A 21,573-nucleotide genomic window follows, 5' to 3' on the forward strand; every position below is an offset into this window, starting at 1 on the left:
TGCTGATTCTTCGAAAAACGAAATGCTGACGGTGAAGTTTCTGTGTCTCGGTTCTCCTTTGCTGTTTTTCCATCGACATTCGTAGGTTCCCCTTTCCATTTCTTTTCCTTGCAGTTGCACAACAGACGCGGTTTCGTTTTGGTAGACCATTCCACGGTATTTCTTGCCATCCTTGTCATCAGGCCGGTTAAATAATAAGCGATTTGAACACAGCACCGAGGAGAATGATAGTATAAACTTGGAGGAAAAGGTTCACCTTTATCCATTGAATTTGAACGTATTCCGACAGTCGGTTGCAGGTTAAATTTTGGGCGTTTTCTTTTCCTAGTGAAATGGTATTAGACACTGGATCGTTGTTGATTTCTGGGAAATGAGAGAAATGAATCAATCCAGAAAGTTCATGCAGGTAACGTCACCATTTCATTAGGCCTACCTGGGACAATGAGACGAAAGGTCATTACGTCGACGGCGTTGTTTTGATTCAGTGGATAGAACCACCTAAGAAATTCTTGAAACTTTTCGTCGAAAGAATCAAAGGTTCGATTTTCCTTATCGTTGGGCATGGAGCCAACAACATAATAATTTCTCGTGTCGAAAATGGTCGCGTTCGCCAACCCGAGTCCCTTTCTATGATGGAATGACCATTTCCAATTGTCGACTGGTGATGAGGAATCCCAAATCTTGCGAGCCAGACAAATTGCAATGACTTATTTGATTATTACGTAAACTATCGATCGAAATGTTGACAAATTAGACCTTGGTGAATTTATTTTTGGGTCCCACTTCGATTTCTGTCGATTCCTTGAATACTGAGATGCTCACATTGGGATGGGTGGTTTTAATAGGAATAGTGAAAGATTTCCCAGATTCGCCAATATAAACAAACGGTGATTTGGCCGTGATGTGCTCTCCATTAGTCCCAATGTCGTCCATGAAAAAACATTTTTCATTACCTGTTCATGGGAAGTGACAGGTGAATTACTATTATTAATATTCTTAGAAATAATTAGCCTGGGTGAAACAAAAGGATAACCGACTGGAAACGTAAACGTATCGATATTGTTCCAATTTCTGAAATGTCCCTTGGCATTTGTAAAAGCCCGTGTCATCGGTTGTGATTTCTGTTAAAGTCATGGCCGAATGCATCTCATTTCCAAGCCGAGATGCTCTCACGTAATGTCGTTTTTCAATGCCTATAAAGCCCGAAGGAATTCACTTGAAATTTCAGAACAATTCCACAATGGTTATATTTATGTGATCAATTTAAATTGGGTTAGTAGTATAGTAGTACTTCTTTTCTTCTGGTCATTGCTGGAATTGTCCATTTGATTGTTTCATTTTCGCCATCCCGTAGTTGTTGGATGCACGTGAGGATTAGGGTTGAGCCTTCTGCTATCACCTGCTCTTTCTTTTCGACTCTGGGGATCATTGCGAGTTGATAAGCTTGAACGCTCTGATTGACTAGCAAGGAAATCCAAATTCCCAGTAGCAGCGCCCGTCTCGTTGCACAAGTGTCGCACATTTTCAATCCACAATTGCAGAGACACCACCCGAAAAATGTCACTAGTTCAATAATTTACTTTTTAAATGAAGAACGATAATTTAAATGACAATTGTTGGTCAGTAAACCCGAGGCAGCAGCCAGCCAGCAAGCGACTGAAAATCTCGTGGTGTTTCACTCTCACTTGTCTATAGTGCGCACTATAGAATAGTCTTCTCCAAACAAGTCCTCCTCACTCTCCTTCTTTATCGTCCTCGGCTATAGTGTAAACGAAAGAGAAAACGGGCAGTAGACTCCAAAATAGACTATCTGTCATTCAAGGTGAACGGGCGCTTTCCGATGCGACATGCAGAGGACCTCACGGTGGAGGAAGTGCCCTGTGCCTATATGCCCCACGGGTTATGCAGATCAGAGCTAACGAAAAGTGGTTTTGACGAGGTGGCAACCAGTTGCAACGCCGACGGAAATTAAACGAAATGGGAAAACTATCGACCCCAGTGGTTTGTTCAAGGTTTAGACTTGGACAAATTCTTTCTCGGCATTCAATCTGATTTATTTTGATGACTATTGTCTGCTATTTTTCTTCTTGCCTTTGATAATATCGAAGTACGGCCAAAAAATTGATTATTGAATTCGTTTCATTTGACGGAGAACCAATATGCCTGATTCGTTTCAAACAGGAATAACATCAGACGGCGTTATACTTGTATATGGCTTGAATAACATGTTTTAAGATATTCGAAATCAGTTAGAGACAATCTGGCTGGAAAAAAAAATGAAATTGTGAACGTCTCGGCTTGTTATCAAGTTGCTATTGAAGATTTGCGTCATTGAAAATTTGGGATAGTTTTCATGCCCATATTTGATTTCCGTTCACTAGGAAGGACCCTCGAAATTCGAATGCAGTCACGTACTACATATTAGGATTGGCCGACAGCAATCAAAACTGGAATAAGATCAATAGAGCAGATACTTCGTGAAACCCAAGTATAATACGTTTCATTTCTTGTGTCACTTATGTTTCCTCTTCAAATTCTTTTTGATATTGTGTAGGTGCTGGTAAATCCATAGCGGATGTCCTGATGGGCTTCTTTCGCACGAATTCCATGAAGTACTTTGACGAGCAATTATGGGAAACTTTGGAGGTGCATATCTTTTTATTTAAATTGATTACTGGGATTCATTATGCTGTAAAATGCAATTATCTATTCGGTAACAATTTTAATGAATGACTTGACGTCCGTCTGAGGATCGACGCGGCGGCAGCTCCCACAACACGACGACATTTCCCTCTTCCTGCTTGTTCAGGTTTGGCCAGTTTCAACTATGTGCCACCAGGGGAGCGTTTGCTGGTAGGTATCAGTCTTTGCGATGATGCCTTTGCGATGATGCCTTTGCGATTACTGGAATCATATTGGTGGGAAGATTTAACCGCCATTTCATTTAGGTAACTTCACGATGCTCTTCAATTCTGAAATTATTACTAAAGTTTACGCTTGTTGAGCGCTATATTCGCTGTCCTTGTAGGATCTCTTCCTTTTGCAGTTGCCTTGATCGGCATCGCCTTCATCACCGTCAAGTCATCACCGCGGAGAGGAGTGGATGGCGATGGAATAATCCTGGATCACTTCGTTCTATTACGGGTTAGGTACGAGTTTTATTTCTCTTTCATAACAATGCAGTCGGAATCCAGGGCTCTCGAAGGGGGAAATTACAGCGCTGGCACCTTCACTTTGGCCGCTTTTTGCGGATTTCGGTTAAAGTTGAGAGCACTTGAGACAAAATTCATCTAGAAAAGTTTGTCTGGGATCAATCACCTTCCACCTAGCTCCTCCTATTTTTATATTGAAGACTGACTCCGTATGAACTGGAATTTTTCGTTTAAAGTAGGTTATCTCTTTTAGATATCAGTACTAGTACTATAGTCTTATAAGTTATCTAATAGTTTTTACATTTTTATGATTGGTAATCATTGGGTTTTGAAGAAGAAGACAACGTCAGTGCCGGTGAATTATTTTTCCTCGCGAAGATGAAGCACATTGAAGTGGCCTGCTACGGTTTGTTCTGTTGATTATTTGATTGCAAATCAATGAGGATTGTCAAAAGTTGATTTGTCTTGTTATATTATTTGGTAGAGCAAGGTCGAGGGGTGGAGCATGAACTAAGTAGGAATGATGTGGTCTACCTCCTCAGGCAGTGCTTAGCAGTCGGCGATGGATCGATCCTGCTGACTGGAAAAAAGGATCGGCACTATTCAAAGAGACTGGAATTTCCTGAAAGTAGTAAGTAATCTATCTTGCATCTCTATTATAGGCTGTATTTAGACCGGAAGGCATTTCGTAATGTTGTCGCTGATTTAATTTCCTCAATTTGATTTTGATAGCGAAACTTTTTCTCTCGTTTGTGTCTGGTATCCGTTCGAGGCCTGTGTTGCAGTCGAGTCATAGTTTTCTGTTAGAAAAACTACTGACGGATATTTCTGTCGGGCGCATTTCACAGAGATTTTTACATGAAACGAGGCTTTTGGCTATTTTAGAGGGATCATGTTTTTTCGCTTTTTCGGATTATTTTTAGTTTCGTGGCTATACAGCAATTAACAAGTCTATCGTTCGTAATGCGCCATTCTCCTTTTGCGTCGTTTTTCTCCCCTCTCTCCACCCTGAACAGTTGGGCGATTTCATTTGGATGAATTCTTTGTTATTCTGTCAACTTTGTCGTGGTGGTGAATGAATGAATCGAGTTGATCTGAAAAGATAGTTGTAATACTCGTGACGTTTCAAATTGATTGTATCACCAGCGTTACCACCATAGTTATTAGCAGTTCATTTATTCGCGTGATAATACCATAAAAGGGTCTCGTGGAAACAGTTCTGTTTCTCCACGTGAGCAAATGCAATCCAGGCATCGTATTATCTGCATCTTTTAGAGAATTGTGTGAATATTGGTAGAAGCTATTCTTACCACGGGAAATTCAAGATCCTTATTCAAATATTTGGATTCCGTTTGGAAATGATAATTCGCCTTTTTTTATTTGTGTGCAAAAGAGGTGCCATTCAACAATTGTCTTAAAACTCCAAAATCGTAGATGACTCAATAATTCTGTTGCCTACGAATGCGCTGCCTCGTCAAACAGTTTGATAATTTCCAAACGATAGGGTAAGGAAGGATCGATTGTCTCTTAGTTTTGTTCACTTTCACCAGTTGGTTCATTCATATTCAAATAATCCAAGCTGACAAGCGAGTCCATGTGTTTTTCGATCATCTCTGCCAGTTGGGAGAATGTCGGCCTCTCTTTTGGGTTTGATTGCCAACAGCTTTTCATTATTTCCCCAAAAAAATTTGGGGAATTTTCCGGTTTTTCCATTCGGTGTCCATTTTGAATGTCTTTTACAAGCACCCAACCATTATTCATTCCTGTAAAATTAAGTGAAATTAGCTAGCGCTTGTGATGTATTCACGAGTCGTCATACCCGAGTATAGAGGTCGCGACGAGCGCGACGGGCGAGAGTGGAGAGAGAGGCTTAGAGGCGGCCATTCGGGCTCGCGACTCCCCGCGTTAAGGTTCTCCCTTCGTGTCCCTATCGTACATCGTGTGTGTAATCTTCATTGTCTAATTCGGTTGTGCTATCTTAATAAAGACGTTAACAAAGACACAACATGGCGCAGTTGGTTTAACCTTTTTCCCTCTAACTAGTGCTGCGATTCCTACTACCGTGCGTCTCTTGTCGTCGCGTGGTCTGTGATCGTCGCCATTTTGGATGCCATCTCCCTTTCGCATCTGACGTCGTAGCGTAGCCATTTCTGCCTCGCTTTTATCGTCGTGCATCTGTGTGGAGATTCCCCCATCCTATTGTGCATCTTACATTGCAGTGTCGCCGTTCCCCTTCCTTAATAGCGGCGTGATTGGCCAACGTTTTAAAACCATATCGTGGGGCGGTGTACATGAACGATCCCTATTTCTTCAGACACCCTCGTCGCCCACGTTCACCCAGTTTATCCCGCAACAACATGGCGTCGGCAGCGGACGCGTTGGCAGCAGGCAACGCAGCAACAGCAGCTATTGCGGCTACCGACGCACGGATCGACGCCATTGAAGTCGGTCAGACGGCCATTTCTACCCAATTGGCCCAACTTTTGGCCATCGTTCAAGCTGGTGGCGCCGGCGGCGGTGCTGGAGGCGGTGGCGGAGGCGCTGGCGGTGGCGCTGGCGGTGGTGCTGGTGGTGGCGGTGGCGCTGGTGGCGGCGGAGGTGGACCTTTGTTGCCCCCATTACCCCCCCAACGACGGCGACTGGATCCATCCGGAGTCGACAAACTTCACAGCGACATATCTATCCCGCTTTTGAAATCATGGAGGAATCGGTGGAACGATTTTGTGGAACTAAGTCAGCTGGCTAGTTACCCTATCACGGAACAGATGGCAGCATTCCGAATGTCACTGGATCCCACAATGCAACAAGTGGTAGAGGTTGGACTGAACATCACTCCGGCGACGATAACCACTCCTGACCAAGTGCTCGACCGCATTGCGGATTATATTCGAGCTAAGCGGAATGTTGCACTTGACCGCGTGGCGTTTGAAGAGCGGAAGCAGGGACCGTCGGAGTCATTCGACGACTTCTTCATCGCGCTGCGCCGACTGGCGGACGCAGCCGACTTATGCGCAAATTGCTCTGAAACAAGACTGGTGACGCGCATCATAGCTGGAACACGGGACACGGATACGAAAAAGAAACTCTTGGCCATTAGTCCGTTCCCGTCTCAGCAAGACACAGTCAACATTTGCCGCAGCGAGGAATCGGCCCGAGCTAATGAACGCATTCTCAGCGGACAATCCGGAGTGGCGGCCATTGTGACACAGCACGGTCAGTCCGACCGTCGCGCGTCCAAAAGCGAGTGTGGAGCTTGCGGCCGAGCATCTCACGCTCAGGACGAAAATTGCCCCGCGATCGGTAAATCTTGCCACATATGCGGGAAACCAAACCACTTCGCTCCCAAATGTCCAAATCGGAATAAAGAGAGAGGCGGTACAAGCGGCGGCGCCAGTGGTGGCGCCAAATCTAAGATGGCGCACATCACCATCGGAAATGTTCAAGCCAACCAAAAGCGTCGTGGGTCCCCCACCATCTCCCTGGAAGTTCTACAAGACGACGGCGGGGTAGCAGCACTGTTGACGAACGTTGTCCCAGACCCCGGTGCAGAAGTGAGCGTGTGCGGCAAAGATATAATGGAGGCCATCGGGCTATCCGAAAGTCACCTGGCAACTTCTTCATTCGACTTGGTCATGGCGGATCGCTCTTCACCGCTGCTGTCAATAGGACAACGTGACATTACGGTCCGGTACGGTGGGAAAAGTGCTCGCATTACAGTGGTTTTCTGCCCCGAAATTAGTGGTATGCTGGTGTGTCGAGTGGATTGTGTGAGTTTGAATATTCTACACCGGGATTATCCTAAACCATTGGCATCGATTAACCTTGTAATGGCGGCGGACGTTCCATTACCATCGGACGACCCAGTGGCCCCGCCAAGCGGCCCCTTTCTACGCGGCGTTTATATCCCGCTGGAGCCCAGTGCGGAGCAAATTTCGGTGGTTGAAGCAGCCATCGCAGCGGAATTTGAATCAGTGTTCGACCAGGACGATGTTTTGCGCCAGATGGTTGGGCCGGACATGGTTATCCAGCTGCGTGACGACGCCGTACCCTTTTACGTAAACGGCGCGCGGCCGATCGCGTTCGGCGACCGTGCAGAAGTGAAGTGCAAGCTGGATGATCTTGTAAAGAAGAAGGTGATCGTACCCGTCAGTGAACCGTCGGAGTGGGCCGCACCGCTGGTAGTGATCCGTGGTCCAGGCGGAAAACTTCGGATCTGCATCGACCACACGCGTTTGAACAAGTTCGTCCAACGGCCTACGCACCCGACTCGCACGCCACGCGATGCGGTGGCTGAAATTGACAGCGAAAGCCGCTTCTTCACCAGTTTCGACGCCGTCAATGGTTACTACCAGATCCCCCTCCACCCTTCCAGCCAGCATCTAACAACCTTTATGACGCCATGGGGGCGCTACAAGTTCTTGCGGGCCTCCATGGGCCTCTGTAGTTCCGGCGATGAATATAATCGGCGGGCGGATGCGGCCTTTGCGGCCATGACTAATACCGTTAGAGTGGTGGATGATCTGCTACGTTTCGACCGTTCATTCCCCGCACATGTCGCCGGTGTCTGCGCGATCCTGCAAGCCGCCCGTGTCGCTGGTATCACTTTTAGCAAGGAAAAATTCCGTTTCGCCAAACCCCGTGTTTCCTGGGTCGGTTACGACATCCAGCATGGCGGCGTCACTATTGAAGAGGGCAAATTGAAAGCACTGTCGCAGTTTCCTCGCCCCACTAATATTTCGGAGCTCCGGTCATTTATGGGCCTCGTCGAGCAACTGGCGGGATTTTCAACGGAGGTAGCCGCAGCTAAAGCCCCTCTTCGCCCTTTACTCAGCACCCGCAACTCGTATACATGGAATGCAGACCACGACCGGGCATTCGAAGCTGTGAAGGCGGCTCTAGTTCCCCCCCCAGTGTTGGTCCATTTCGACCCGGCGCGGGAAACTACCATACAAGTCGACGCATCGAGAAAGAACGGTATGGGATACGCGTTACTGCAGCGCCATGGCGACTCCTGGAGGTTGGTGGACGCCAATTCGCGCTGGTGTACAGACACCGAATCCAGATACGCCATAGTGGAGTTGGAGCTGGCGGCCGTAGAGTGGGCGATCCGTAAATGCCGCCTTTACCTGTCGGGACTACCCAATTTCACGCTAATGGTCGACCATCAAGCGCTGGTAGCGATCCTGGACAAGTACACCCTCGACGCAATTGACAATCCCAAAATCCAACGGCTGAAGGAGCGCCTATCTCCGTATTCATTCACAACCGTTTGGCGCAGGGGCAAAGACCACGCGATCCCGGACGCGCTCTCGCGGGCGCCCGTAAACGACCCGGTGGCGGATGATGAGTGCGTTGGGGAGGAGCTTGCATTTTCAGTGCGTCACGTGATCATCCAGAGTGTCAACGCCATCACCGAATCTGAAGACGACCTAGGGCCGTCACGTCATCTGCCGGACAACCTCCTCACCGATTTGCAGTCAGGAGCAGCGGCAGATCCCCATTATCTCGACCTGATAGCAGCCGTCGAATCTGGATTCCCCACGAACCGCACACTCATTCCGACTCATGTCCGCCAATTTTGGTCGATCCGGGATCAACTATCCACTGACGACGGACTCGTCTTGTACGGTTCACGCATCGTTATCCCTCTGGCATTGCGTCGTAACGTCCTTACCAAATTGCACGCGGCTCATCAGGGGATCGTAAGAACAAAACGACGCGCGCAGCAGACGGTGTACTGGCCCGGAATCACTAACGACATCACTATGTTGGTGGAGCGGTGCGCCACCTGCCAGGAACGGTTGGCAAGCCAGGGCCAGGAGCCGCTGATGGCCGACCCACTACCAACGTACGTCTTCGAGGACGTATCGGCCGACCTATTTCAACATGGATCCCTCCATGTCCTGGTTTATGCGGATCGACTTTCGGGATGGCCAGTGGTGCACCAGTGGAAGCGCGACCCAACAGCTCGGGAGGTGATGCAGGCCGTCGTCAGCAACTTCGTGGAACTCGGCGTCCCAATGCGCTTTCGCTCTGATAATGGCCCGCAATTCGACGCCGGAATTTTCCAGGCGGCCATTCAACGCTGGGGGGTAGCGTGGGGTAGTTCCACCCCGCACTATCCCCAAAGCAACGGTCACGCCGAAGCTGCAGTGAAAGCGGTGAAGGAGTTGGTGCTGAAGCTGGCCCCGTCGGGAGATCTGTCGTCGGAAGAGTTTCTCGCGGGATTGCTGGAATTCCGGAATACTCCGCACGTGACGGGGCTATCGCCGGCTCAAATTGTCTTTGGACATCAGCTCCGTTCTATCGTGCCAGCCCACCGCTCGTCATATGCCAGCCAATGGAAAGAGGCTATGGCAGCGCGAGAACGACAGGCTGAAGTGAACGCAGCCACAAAATTCCGCTTCGATTTACGAGCTCGTCCGCTTTTTCCTCTCCCTGTCGGAGCCCCGGTGCGCGTTCAAAACACCAAGACAAAATTATGGAGCCAGGTCGGGGTGATCGTTGCGGTCGGCCGGTATCGATCATACCGTGTGAAGTTTGCTAGCGGTAGCGTGCTCTGGCGCAACAGACGTTTTCTCCGCCCCATGGTCCCCGCAGCGGTCGAAGAAGAAGACGGTGCAGCACCTGAGTCGAGCGATCTACCAGCGGCGGTGACAACGGAACCTCCAGGCGCCGGACAGCAGCCGGCAGCGGATGCCCCATCAGCCCTGCGCAGGAGCGCCCGAACGCGCAAGCCCCGTGTTCACTTTTCTAATTAACTCCCCCCTTGTTATCCCTCCAATTTCTGCCTTTAAGGTGATTATTAATCACCCATCATGTCCTTCAACGTACTCATTTGTATCTCTTCACCCCTCTGCTATATGTGTACACGGCCGCTAGGCCATGCCCTTATTTTATTATGTCTGGAGCCTCCATCCGGCTGCTGATTGTCATCGGCAGCGTACGTCGGCTCGGGAAGGGTTGTGATGTATTCACGAGTCGTCATACCCGAGTATAGAGGTCGCGACGAGCGCGACGGGCGAGAGTGGAGAGAGAGGCTTAGAGGCGGCCATTCGGGCTCGCGACTCCCCGCGTTAAGGTTCTCCCTTCGTGTCCCTATCGTACATCGTGTGTGTAATCTTCATTGTCTAATTCGGTTGTGCTATCTTAATAAAGACGTTAACAAAGACACAACAACGCTAGCCATTCATTTTCATGGCAATTTCAATTGATTAATTCCTCACCTGGATACGGTTCTTTGCCGAGAGAAAAGATTTCCCACAAGAGAATCCCGTAGGACCAGACATCCGATTGGCTGGAAAAGATTTTATCCGTCAGGGACTCGATGGCCATCCACTTGACGGGCATTAATTCCTATCATTAAACAAGACAATTAGTAATTATTAAAATAACGTCTGATAATTATCGACTTCCTTACATCTCCTTTTTTCTGGTAATCGTAATTTTTCATTTGTCTTGACATTCCGAAATCGGCCACTTTGACGACTCCGTGGTCGGCCAAAAGGACATTGCGGGCGGCCAAATCGCCGTGCAATACCTGTTAGGGTACGGGACATTTGTATTAAATTATTGCGTTCAAAATTTGACTACGTCTTTCACCTTCTTGCTGGCCAAGAATTCCATGCCTCGAGCAATTTGCAAAGACCAGGAAATCAAGTCGCTCGTTTTGATTATTTGATTGGCAGTTGCGTTCGATTCTTCAGCGTTATTACTGGCCTGTTTTGATTCGGGAGCCTGATTCTCAACATGATTTTCCGCCCCTTCAACTTTTGAAACGACAAAAGTCATGTGAATGTGACGCGGAAGTGAATGAATTTCAGTGTAAACTCACGTCCCGGATCTTCCGAGGGATCTTCGTTGTCAACAACAGACAGCGGATGCTCGGTAAAATCATGTGAAACTGAACGACTTTTAATATAGAGAAAGGAGTAGAATAATAATTGTTGTTCACTGTTTCATCCATATTTATTACTTAGCTGATGGTGTGTTGATTTCCACCGTTTCGTCTTCGGGTAGCAAATTACCTAATGCCGTTATCTGGTTGATGAATTTGTCCCGGTGTTCAATTAAATAAGATTTTAAATTGCCGAATTGGCAGAAGTCGATGATGACCAGAATTTCTTCTGCAAGTGACAAACAAGTTTTTTTTTATCTAATTTAATTATTTTGGTTCACCTGTTAAATGCTGGTGATTTTACCTTTGATCATAGTTTTGGTGCAGGCGCCCATTAAATTGACGACATTTAAGTGCGATCCTAAATAAATCATGATCTTTAATTCCCTTATGAGAGCGTCGAGTGCATCTTGAGATTTGGCCGTCGGTTTGATCATTTTAACGGCGACTGTTGTCACTGTTTCCTCAGAGTCTTTGATGCCCACAGCCTCAGCTTTGACAACTCGACCGAAACAACCGGAGCCCAGTTCTTGACCTTTAAATTCAATTTACTTCTATTCTACATGTTCTTATTTTAAAAAAGAAAACACGATCGACGAGCAACCAACCGAGTCTGAGCCGTTTCTTTGGGAATTCCCATTTCTTATCGTAGGGCAGGAATTCCGTTTGATATTCCATTGGCACATCTGGGTCGATTCTATTCGGATCTCCGTTAAGCATTTTTTCGAGTTGTTTTTCTACATTTTTCTTTTAAATTATTTGAGTTTAATGGCGATGAAGTGCTTCTTAATTAGTATCTGTAAAACTCTTTTACTTTGTCGAGATAAAATTTAATTCCGATTCCCACTGCGACTGCAAGTAATCCGATGAAAGATGCTGATATGAAGATGACGGTGTTTGTATCTTTTTGTATGTATCTTATTGTATCTTTTTCGTCCTTTTCGAAACGGGGGTTGAAGTTGACTGTGAATTTTTTGTTTCTCGGTTCTCCTTTGCTGTTTTTCCATCGACATTCGTAGGTTCCCCTCTCCGTTTCATTTCCTTGAAGTTGCACAATGGACGTGGTTCCGTTTTTGTAGACGGAGTTGTAGTAGTGCACGCCATCCTAAATGTTTTACAGTAGTGTCAATTGAATTAACAGCCTGACAATACCGTTGAGAAGAATAAGGAAAGATTTCACCTTGAGCCAATGAATGGGAATATTTTGCGACCAACGGTTGCAGATCAAATTTTGGCCGACTCCTTTTTCCAGGATAATTGAATTAGACAATGGGTCGTTGTCTAATTCTATTAAATCAAAAGAAATTAGTTAGTATTGTTTATTAAAATAAAACTGATTTGCATAGTACTTGGTATCTTTTATTATTTTAATTCATCAAACCTTTAATTGTGAAAGAAATTTCTTTGACTATCGAATTGTCAAAGCTATGCGCGCATTTGAATTTCGTGTACGGAGTGTTTATGGCTACGTTGATCAAGTGCAATTTTCTTTTGTATAATCCGTCTGGCGTCTCTTCAATTTCGTTTCGAATATCTGCGACGATAAATGCGATTTGCAAATAAAAAGCAATGCAAGAATCAACGTCAATTTTCTTGTAGTATGAATAGTGTTAAAATGCCTGCGTTTGCTTCCTTTAAAAAATCTTCTGAAAATCTGTTCCATGTTGCATTCCCAATTGCGTAATAGAACCATGTTGGTGGACTCCAGTAAGAAGTGCAGATTAAAATGACGTTGGATCCTTCCACTGGATCATCAGGTGCTCCCAATCTCTCAACTTCGATTCCTAGTTATTGCACAATCGCATTCAATTTTGTCAAGTTTACGTGGGTAATGTCACAATTTTTATTGCCTGGTACAGTAAAATGAAATTGGATCCCGTCGATAGCGTCGATCCGATCCACTGGGAAGAGATTGCGTTTTATCTCTTCTATATCGGTATCGTTGTGTTGAATGTTAACGGGTTTTCCGTTAACAAAGGGCAAATGGCCAAAAATATAATATCTTGCCGAGTCGAAAACGGTTGGATTCTTCAACGTCAATCCATTTCTAGGATCGAACGACCATCTCGAATTTTCATTTGAGGAATTCCAAACCTTGTATTTGGCGACACGATTTGCAAAAGTTTGTTAGTGTCATATTGCCGTGTCTTCTTTCATGTTTTCTTTTATGTTATGATTTCCAAATACCTCGAGGAACGTATCCCGTTCCATGCCACGCTTGAAAATTGAAATGCTGACGTTCGGATGAGTTGTAATGAAACAGATGGTGCAAGTGTTGCCGTATTCTACTGCGTTTCCTAACATCTGATTAGCCAACTTCTTAATAAGTGTTTCGGTACCTGAATGCGAAAAACAAATTTTAACGTCAAGTCGTAATGCTATCTATAAGTTTTGAATAAACGCTAATAAAAAAAAACCCACTGGAGACATAAACGAATCGATTTCGATCGTATGAAGATCCTTCGCATGTGTAATAGCCCGTGTCTTCGACTTGTAGGTCAATTAAAGTCATCGTCGAAATCCGGTGCGTTTTGTTTCTGAAAGTTGTTATGTTCAGTCGATCTCCTCCTTCCCAACCAAAATCTTCCCACTAGAGAAAACACGGATACGAGTGACGACATTCAAAATTGAAAAGTTTATCGTAGTAATTTCTATCACCTGAATTTGGGGTGGAAGTATCCATTTTGGATCGGTTGAATCAATAAAAGTTGCAATAAAAGTTGCATCGACATCTTCGTCGATGCAATTGAGTGTCAAGGTTGATCCTTCTTCATTCACCTGCTCGTCCTTTTCTACTTTGGGGAGTATTCGTAATTCTTCGTCAGCACCAGATTGAACGATGTGAATGGCCCAAAAAGAAAACCAAAGTCCGAGCATCAGCGCCATTGTCAGACACATTGTCATCAGCGCCCGTCTCGTTGAATAAGTGTCACACATTGTCAACTTAATGCAGGGAATTGAAGCAGCTTCAAATTGTTGAAAATAGTTTGGATGAAACAAACGACGAATAATTAATTATTGATTTAATATTTCGGTCTCAAAAACAGTCAGCGTTGTTCCACTCGCCAACGTCTACTGCTGCGTACTTTCTTGAACGTTCTCGCCTCTCGGCTAGTGAACAAAAAAGGAGAGAGAAAATCGGTGGCTCCAAAAGGTGATCGGGATTTTCCATGGCGACATGCTGAAGTCGCATGTTCGTCCTCACGTTGTAGGGACTAGGGAGTTGTGCGTGCCTGTGGGCCCTACAGGTTATGCAGATTAGAGAAAACGAGAAGTGGTTTCGAGACCGCAGCTGTGTCTAGATGTTACATTTCCACTTCGGGTGAAAGTGCACAACTGTTGATAACATCTCCCACTACTTCTTGACAGATTTGGTTAGAAAATTTCTTTCCCGCAATTTATTATTGTTAGTTTGATTCGTAGTATATTGTCTGTTAATAGCCTCCTGGTATTTAACGTCGGTAGTAGATAGAAGGAAAATTTGTTTTTGTTTTTTTAACGAAAACATGGCCCATTCTTTTCTAACAAAATAACAGTAAAAATGTTAGATTATACAGTACAAGAAAAAGATTCAATACCAGAGAGTTCAAAATAATTTGAAAAGAAAGCGACATGGTGAAAGCTTCGGTTGTGTAGCTGTGCTATTAAAGAGTATAGACTATGTATTAGATATTTAAGGCGCATCATCAATAAAATTTGGTGGTTTTCATGCCTAGATTTTTTCGTTACCTATAGGAGGGAACAACGTTCGTCAGGATTAGGCATCGAGATAACCTGGAATGAGATTAACAGAGCAGATACTTCGTCAAACCAAAGTATGTTTCATTTATTTCCTGTGTTTTACACAGTTGCTATTTCTTCGTTTAAGATTTTTTAAAGAAATCCATTGGAGATGGATCTTGTTATTTATTTGAAGTTGCTGATCCCTTTTACTTGATGGCAAGATGACAGTCCTTATACATCCGCATCCGCTTGCTTCACACACCTGGTGGTTTTCTTATAATGGTTTGTCTGATTTCCCCCCTTGATTTTCTGATCGTAAAGAAATGGAGATATGGTAATAATTCAATTTTCTTTATTTCATGTTTGCATAGAACAAGTTCAGGAGATGGATCAGATGAACTAAGAAGGAAGCGTCCGAGACGGAGAAATGATCTTGGGGTTACCTCCTCTTCAGGCGGCATCAGCAGTCTCCAGTGGAGTGGATTTTTCTGCCTATGTCACACACTGCCTGGAAAATGGATCGCCATTTCAAAGAGACTTCTGGAATTCAACCCTAAAAAAAGAAGTATATAAGTAATCCCTTATCTTGAATCTTTATTGTATAGGATGTATATGAGATGCTAATGACGTCACCTCTGGCTGATTTCTTGCTAAAATTTTAATTTTAACTTTCCACTGATTTGAATCTAGTAACAAAGGTGCAAATCACTTTATTTTTATAAATCTAAGCAAAATACTTTTTTCTATCGTCAGATGTCTTCGTGTTAGTCCGGGCCGACGTGATCGTCTGTATATAGCAAGTCAACGTCGCTGGCGGGAATATGATTTTAACAAGGTAGGTTCAAGGCTTTTTTCAATGGGCCATTTTTCCCCCGTACAAATCATTCAGAATTTTTATGGTGTTCCAAAGGCGAACGAATGCCCTCCCCTCCCTCTTATTATTTTTAAAAAGTCAATAATTGCTGGTCATTTTCCGTGCGATTTTGATGTGGGGCGTTACTTTCTTTGGTTAATTGTGATGTCTTTGCTAATATGAGCCATCATCAGTTATAGCATTGGCCGCTTTCTTTACATTCTTTTCTCCACTTCCCAGTCAAGTTTTACATTTCTTGCTGGTATTTTTATTTTTTAATTTCCTTATAAATCTGTGGTTACATAATGACAGGCCTCTCGCTCAAATACGCAATTTTGACACTTTCCCCTCCCCTCCCAGAACAGTTAGGCGATTTGATTGGGGTGGGATCTTTGCCACTCTTGGCGGACTTTTGAATAACGCGGTGATGGATGAAAATGAATCGAGTCGATCTTTCAACGACAATTTTATTTTTCACTCGTGGTGTTTCAAATTGATTGGATTACTCAAGATAATAATTCAGTCAAAACGTTCAAGGCATAGCCAATAGGTAGTTTAGTTTCAGCATTTGTGGTTCCTGAAAAGTGTTGAAAGAGTCACTTCCATTTCCGCCCGTGAGCAAATACAGTACAGGCATCGTAGGCTATTATCTGCATCCAGATAATTGTATGACAATTTTGCTGGTAGTACTATTCTCACCTGTCAAGGACATACTCAAGACCCTGATCCAAGAACTTTGATCCTCTTTCATTACGATCGATTATTAAAGTTTACACTTTTACAATGGATAGTCGTATGTCACTCATTTGTCTGGGATATTGAACTACATTGATTGATTTTTTATTGGTATGACGTTGGAAAGGAACATTTGTGATTATTTCATTAGGGAGAGAGATGTCGATATAAAAATATGCGCATAATATATTTTATAATGTATTCCTGTATGGTCGGAGGTTGGGAAGGAAATCATTTCAATTAGTTACGATTGCACTGCTTCGTTAAATAATTTAAGAATTCTAAACGATACTATAGTATTGAGAACTTCAATTTCATTTTTTGGCTAATTGATATTTAAATAATCGATGCTGACGAGTGACTCGATGTATTCTTCAATTGCCTCGGCCAGTTGAAGGAAAGTCGGCCTCTCTTTCGGGTCTTTTTGCCAACAGCTTTTCATCATATCCCCGAAGAAATCAGGTGCAAATTTCGGTTTCTCCATTCGGTGTCCATTTTGGATGGCTGTTACAAGTGCCAAACCGTAATCGATTCCTGGAAAAATTAAACGTGGAATTAATTAACGCTAGCCCTTCATTTTCAAGGCAATTTCAATTGATGCAATTCTTACCTGGATAAGGAACTTTGCCGAGTGAAAAGATTTCCCACAGGAGAATCCCGTAGGACCAGACATCCGATTGGCTGGAAAAGATTTTATCTGTCAGGGATTCGATGGCCATCCACTTGACTGGCAGTAATCCCTATTATTAAAAGATAAAATTAGTACGAACCACCGTTGGTTGTTATTGACTTACTTACATCTCCGTTTTTCTTGTAGTCTTGATTCTTCATTTTCCTGGCCATTCCGAAATCGGCGACTTTAACGACTCCGTGATCGGCCAATAGGACATTGCGGGCGGCCAAATCGCCGTGCAGAACCTGTTAGGGTAGGGGACATTTCTTATTAATTTATTGCGTTTAAAAATGAGACTGTTTCTTATACATTTTTGTCGGCCATGAATTCCATGCCTCGAGCAATTTGCAACGCCCAGGAAAACAAGTCGCTCGTGATAATTATTTGATTGGCAGTTGCTGCGTTCGAATTTGTTCCGTTTTTTCTAGTAGTTTGTCCTATTTCGCGCGGTTTACCAGTTTCATTGGCCAACTCCCCAGCTGTTAAAATAAAAAAGATGTTTTTATTTTTAATTTAAAAGAAATTGTCTTTGATATTAAGAGAATTATTCTCTGTGTTAACTCACGTTGACATTTCAAAACTTTATTGACTATGGATAGAAAGTTTTTTTTTGCATCTTTTGGAGACGGTTGACTAACCAAATGAAAATGAAAAGAGTTATTAAGAAGAAGAATTTTAATTAATTTATTACTAAAATTTTTTAATACTGCTGAGTGCTGCTGGTTGTCGCCGTTACGTTCCAAGCAGGTAATGTTGTACCGATTCCGTTCAACTCGTTGACGAATTTGTCCCGGTTTTCAAACAAAAACGACTTTAAATTGCCGAATCGGCAATAATCAATTATAACCAGAATTTCTTCTAAAAATGTCAAAACAAAATCATAGTTATTTTAAAATTAGGCATCTTATTTTTAAAAATTTCATTTTTGCAAATATTATTGCTGTCGGACCTTTGACAGTGGTTTTTGGTGCAGGCCCCTATAAAATTGACGACATTCAAGTGCGACCCCAAATAGATCATAATTTTTAATTCGCCGATGAGAGCTTCGAGTGCGGCGTCAGAATTGTTTGTCGGTTTGATCATTTTAACGGCCACTGTTGTCAATGTTTCCTCCGAGTCTTTGATGCCCACAGCCTCCGCTTTGACAACTCGACCGAAACAACCGGAGCCCAGTTCTTGGCCTTATAAAATTTCATTTTTAATTATTTTAGCTTTTATAAACGAATCGTTTAAATATCGAAGAATAACGTACCGAGTCTGAGCCGTTGCCTCGGAAATTCCCATTTCTTATCGTAGGGCAGGAATTCCGTTTGGTATTCCATCGGCACATCCGGGTCGATTTTACTCGGATCTCCGTTCAAAATTGTTTCCCATTTCCCGAGTTTCTTTTCCACATTTTTCTTTTCAATTTTAGAAAAGTTTTAATTAAGAAATAATTTGTTTCCGTTTGAAATCATTTGTTTTCTTACTTTGTGGAAGTAAAATTTGATTCCGATTCCCACTCCGGTTGCCAGTAATCCGATGGTTAAAGTGACAGCAAATATGACGATGATATTTGTTTCAATGTCGAAGGAAACTGATTTGACTCTGAAGTTCCTGTGTCTCGGCTCTCCTTTGCTATTTGTCCAGCGAAATTCGTAGTTTCCACATTCCGTTTCTTTTCCTCGCAGTTGCACAACAGACGCGGTGGCGGTTTCTTTGACTGCACCAGTGTACGGCTTGTCGTCCTTTTAATCAAAACAAATGAATTAGAAGTTAAAGATAACGAGGAAATTCAGAGTTAATTTAGAAGATCAAAAGATATTCACACCTTTAGCCATTGAATGGGAACGTGTTGCGATATTCGGTGGCAGATCAAATTTTGTGCGATATCTTCTGTTGACGCAACAGTGTTCGACACTGGGTCGTTGTTTATTTCTATATGTAATGTGTTACAAAATTAATGTGATAATCAAATCGAAATTGAGCTCAATTAACAAGTTATTTTGTGTATCATACCTTTAATTCCGAAATAAATTTCTTTGGAAATGGAATGCACTTCGAAAGAAATGCATTCAAATTTCGTGTATTTGCTGTCGAGAGTGACGTTAATCAGAGTTAGTCGACTCGTGTGGTAGAATAAATCGTTCCATTTTCTTTCCGAGGTGATAATTATATCTGCATCGATTGATTCACATTGGTCATTGAATATTGCAAATAATTCAGGTAAAATAAAATAAAACTTGCCTTTTGGTTGTTTCATCGCTCCGTTTCGCTGTGCCGATCGAGTAGTCGAACTGTTAAACAAATTTAATTTCGGGTCGCCTTGAACTAATTTGGGTTTGGTGCTGTTGGCACGATACTCGTGGCCGTAATAGGACCACGCCAACCGAGATGGATTAAAACTAGATACGGTACAAGTTAAAGTGACGTTGGATCCTTCCACTGGGTCTCCAGGAGGTTCTCCCACTCTTTTCAGTTCCATTCCTAATTAAATTTCCCAAATCGTTAATTATTACATAACAAGGGGTAACTCTAATGATTATTACCTGGGACAATGAGACGAATGCGCACCAAGACGTCAATCCTGTCGACTTGTTTGAGTGAACGGTTCCACGTGAAAAATTTTCGCACTTCGTTGTGTGGGGCGACAGAGGCCGTGCGATTTTCGCCAACCTTTTCGGGCATGGAGCCGACGAAATAATAATCTGTCGTGTCGAAAATGGTACAACCCTCCAATTTAAGTCCTTGTCTATGATTGAACGACCATTTCGAATCTCCACTTGGCGTTGAGGAATCCCAGATCTTGACAGCAAGACAATTTCCATTAATTATTTAATTAATATTTAAACTTACTGACCGAAATTTCTACCTTGATGAATTCGTTTTTGGGTTCGACTTTGATGTCTGTCGATTCCTTGAAAACGGAGATGCTCAAATCGGGATGGGTCGTCTTGAATGGGATGACGAATGATTTGCCCGGTTCGCCAACAAAAACGATGGATGAGGTGGATTTGATGTGCTTGTATTGCTTCTTGTCGATGTCGTCAATGAAGAAACGTTTTTCATTACCTGCGTTCGTTAACAGGTGATTTAATTAACACGGAAATTAGCCTAAAGAACATACTGCACTCTAACCTTTTTTCTCCTACTTTCTTCCTACTTTTTATGGTAGAGGCGGAAAAGTAGGAAAAAAGTAGGGATTTCATTCTACTTTGAAATAGTAGGAGAAAAGTAGATGATCTACCATTCACCTACCTTTTGGTAGGCAAATAGTAGCATTCGATTATGGTAGACAATAGTAGGACTTTTCTTGGACTTGTAAAAATTTCTAAGATGGAGTGGGATGAAGATTAATTATGAAGATTTTTGCCAACAGGATTTCATGAATTCATATATTTTTTTTATAATGTTACAATGTTCGTGTCTCGAAATTCTTGATATACTCATTAACTTTGTGAAATAAAATTATTATTTAACAAGTAAAATCATTGATGTTGTGTTTATGGATAAATCAATGGAAAATTGCCTATGCCTCATTTGATTGAAAGCGTCGTCTGATTGACAATACTTAAACGAGCATGGCCCCGGCTCGTCAAACTTTAGATAGAAAATTGCTATTCATATAGACAGGATTTTACTTTTTTGGCCTCTATTTCTCGGTTATGGTCGTACTTCACGTTTATGATCTAATTTATTCATCAATGAGGTGAGAAATTGAAGTTTGTCTAAATTGTATACCGCCAAGGCTTATTCTGTTACTTTATTTCACAGAGCACACACTGCACAGGAACTGTATGAAGTGCACTCTATATATTAATAGGATCAAACGCTCAACTGCCAACTGTTTCCAACTTTATTTGCAATACAGGCTGTATCACATTGCTCACTACAGAGTATCGTACAAAGTTTTTGGCTTGTCATCTACTTCAGCACACTACTTCTACTTCACTTCTCTCTCCGTGTAAGTAATTTGTGTTATATATATGAATCCAAATAATTAACATTAATGCTAACATTTCATTTATATTTTCAGTTACAGACTCAACGTGAAAGTCCCCAACTTTATTTGCAATACAGGCTGTATCACATTGCTCACTACAGAGTATCGTACAAAGTTTTTGGCTTGTCATCTACTTCAGCACACTACTTCTACTTCACTTCTCTCTCCGTGTAAGTAATTTGTGTTATTTATATGAATCCAAAAAATTAACTTTGAATGTTGAAAATGTCAACCAACCCTCAACGATTCAAGTAGTGTTACAAAATCAAGAAAAAGGCGTCAACCAAATTGAAGATGCAAGACAAAGCACCTCGACTGAAACAAATCAGAGTGAACAAATACAAGTTGGTCAGTTACAGGTATGGAACGATGTAAAATAGAACTTCTCAAGTCAAATCTCTATTAATACAGTTTAAATACTTTACAGGATACATTTGAAATCGTTTCAATTCTAAAGGACTGTGCTGAAGGAAGAAAAATATTGAAGTCGTACATGGATTGGAATGAATCGTACTTGGATGTGGAAGAAAGAAGATTACTGTTACGCATTTGTGTCAG

At 43.0% G+C, this 21,573-nt stretch overlaps 4 protein-coding genes across 4 annotated transcripts in view; 2 read left to right on the forward strand and 2 right to left on the reverse strand.

Annotated features, from left to right (window-relative positions):
* LOC124344997 (verrucotoxin subunit beta-like) overlaps positions 1–21,573 on the forward strand; it is a 493,626-nt gene that overhangs the window by 315,206 nt on the left and 156,847 nt on the right. The gene's annotated exons all lie outside the window — the stretch shown is intronic.
* LOC124345827 (CUB and sushi domain-containing protein 1-like) overlaps positions 1–21,573 on the forward strand; it is a 217,933-nt gene that overhangs the window by 160,666 nt on the left and 35,694 nt on the right. The window lies entirely within an intron of this gene.
* LOC124344966 (mucin-3A-like) overlaps positions 1–21,573 on the reverse strand; it is a 322,367-nt gene that overhangs the window by 60,054 nt on the left and 240,740 nt on the right. The window lies entirely within an intron of this gene.
* LOC124344631 (vascular endothelial growth factor receptor 1-like) overlaps positions 1–21,573 on the reverse strand; it is a 50,616-nt gene that overhangs the window by 25,047 nt on the left and 3,996 nt on the right. The window contains exons 4-9 of the mRNA XM_046798237.1: positions 19,885–20,084; positions 19,562–19,817; positions 19,032–19,499; positions 18,844–18,950; positions 18,503–18,760; positions 18,286–18,433 (exon numbers count right to left, since the gene is read on the reverse strand). Of these exons, the coding sequence (XP_046654193.1) occupies positions 18,286–18,433; positions 18,503–18,760; positions 18,844–18,950; positions 19,032–19,499; positions 19,562–19,817; positions 19,885–20,084 (1,437 nt within the window). The remainder of the gene's footprint in view (positions 1–18,285; positions 18,434–18,502; positions 18,761–18,843; positions 18,951–19,031; positions 19,500–19,561; positions 19,818–19,884; positions 20,085–21,573) is intronic.

This window comes from Daphnia pulicaria, chromosome 1 (assembly GCF_021234035.1).
Source record: "Daphnia pulicaria isolate SC F1-1A chromosome 1, SC_F0-13Bv2, whole genome shotgun sequence".
NCBI lineage: Eukaryota > Metazoa > Arthropoda > Branchiopoda > Diplostraca > Daphniidae > Daphnia > Daphnia pulicaria.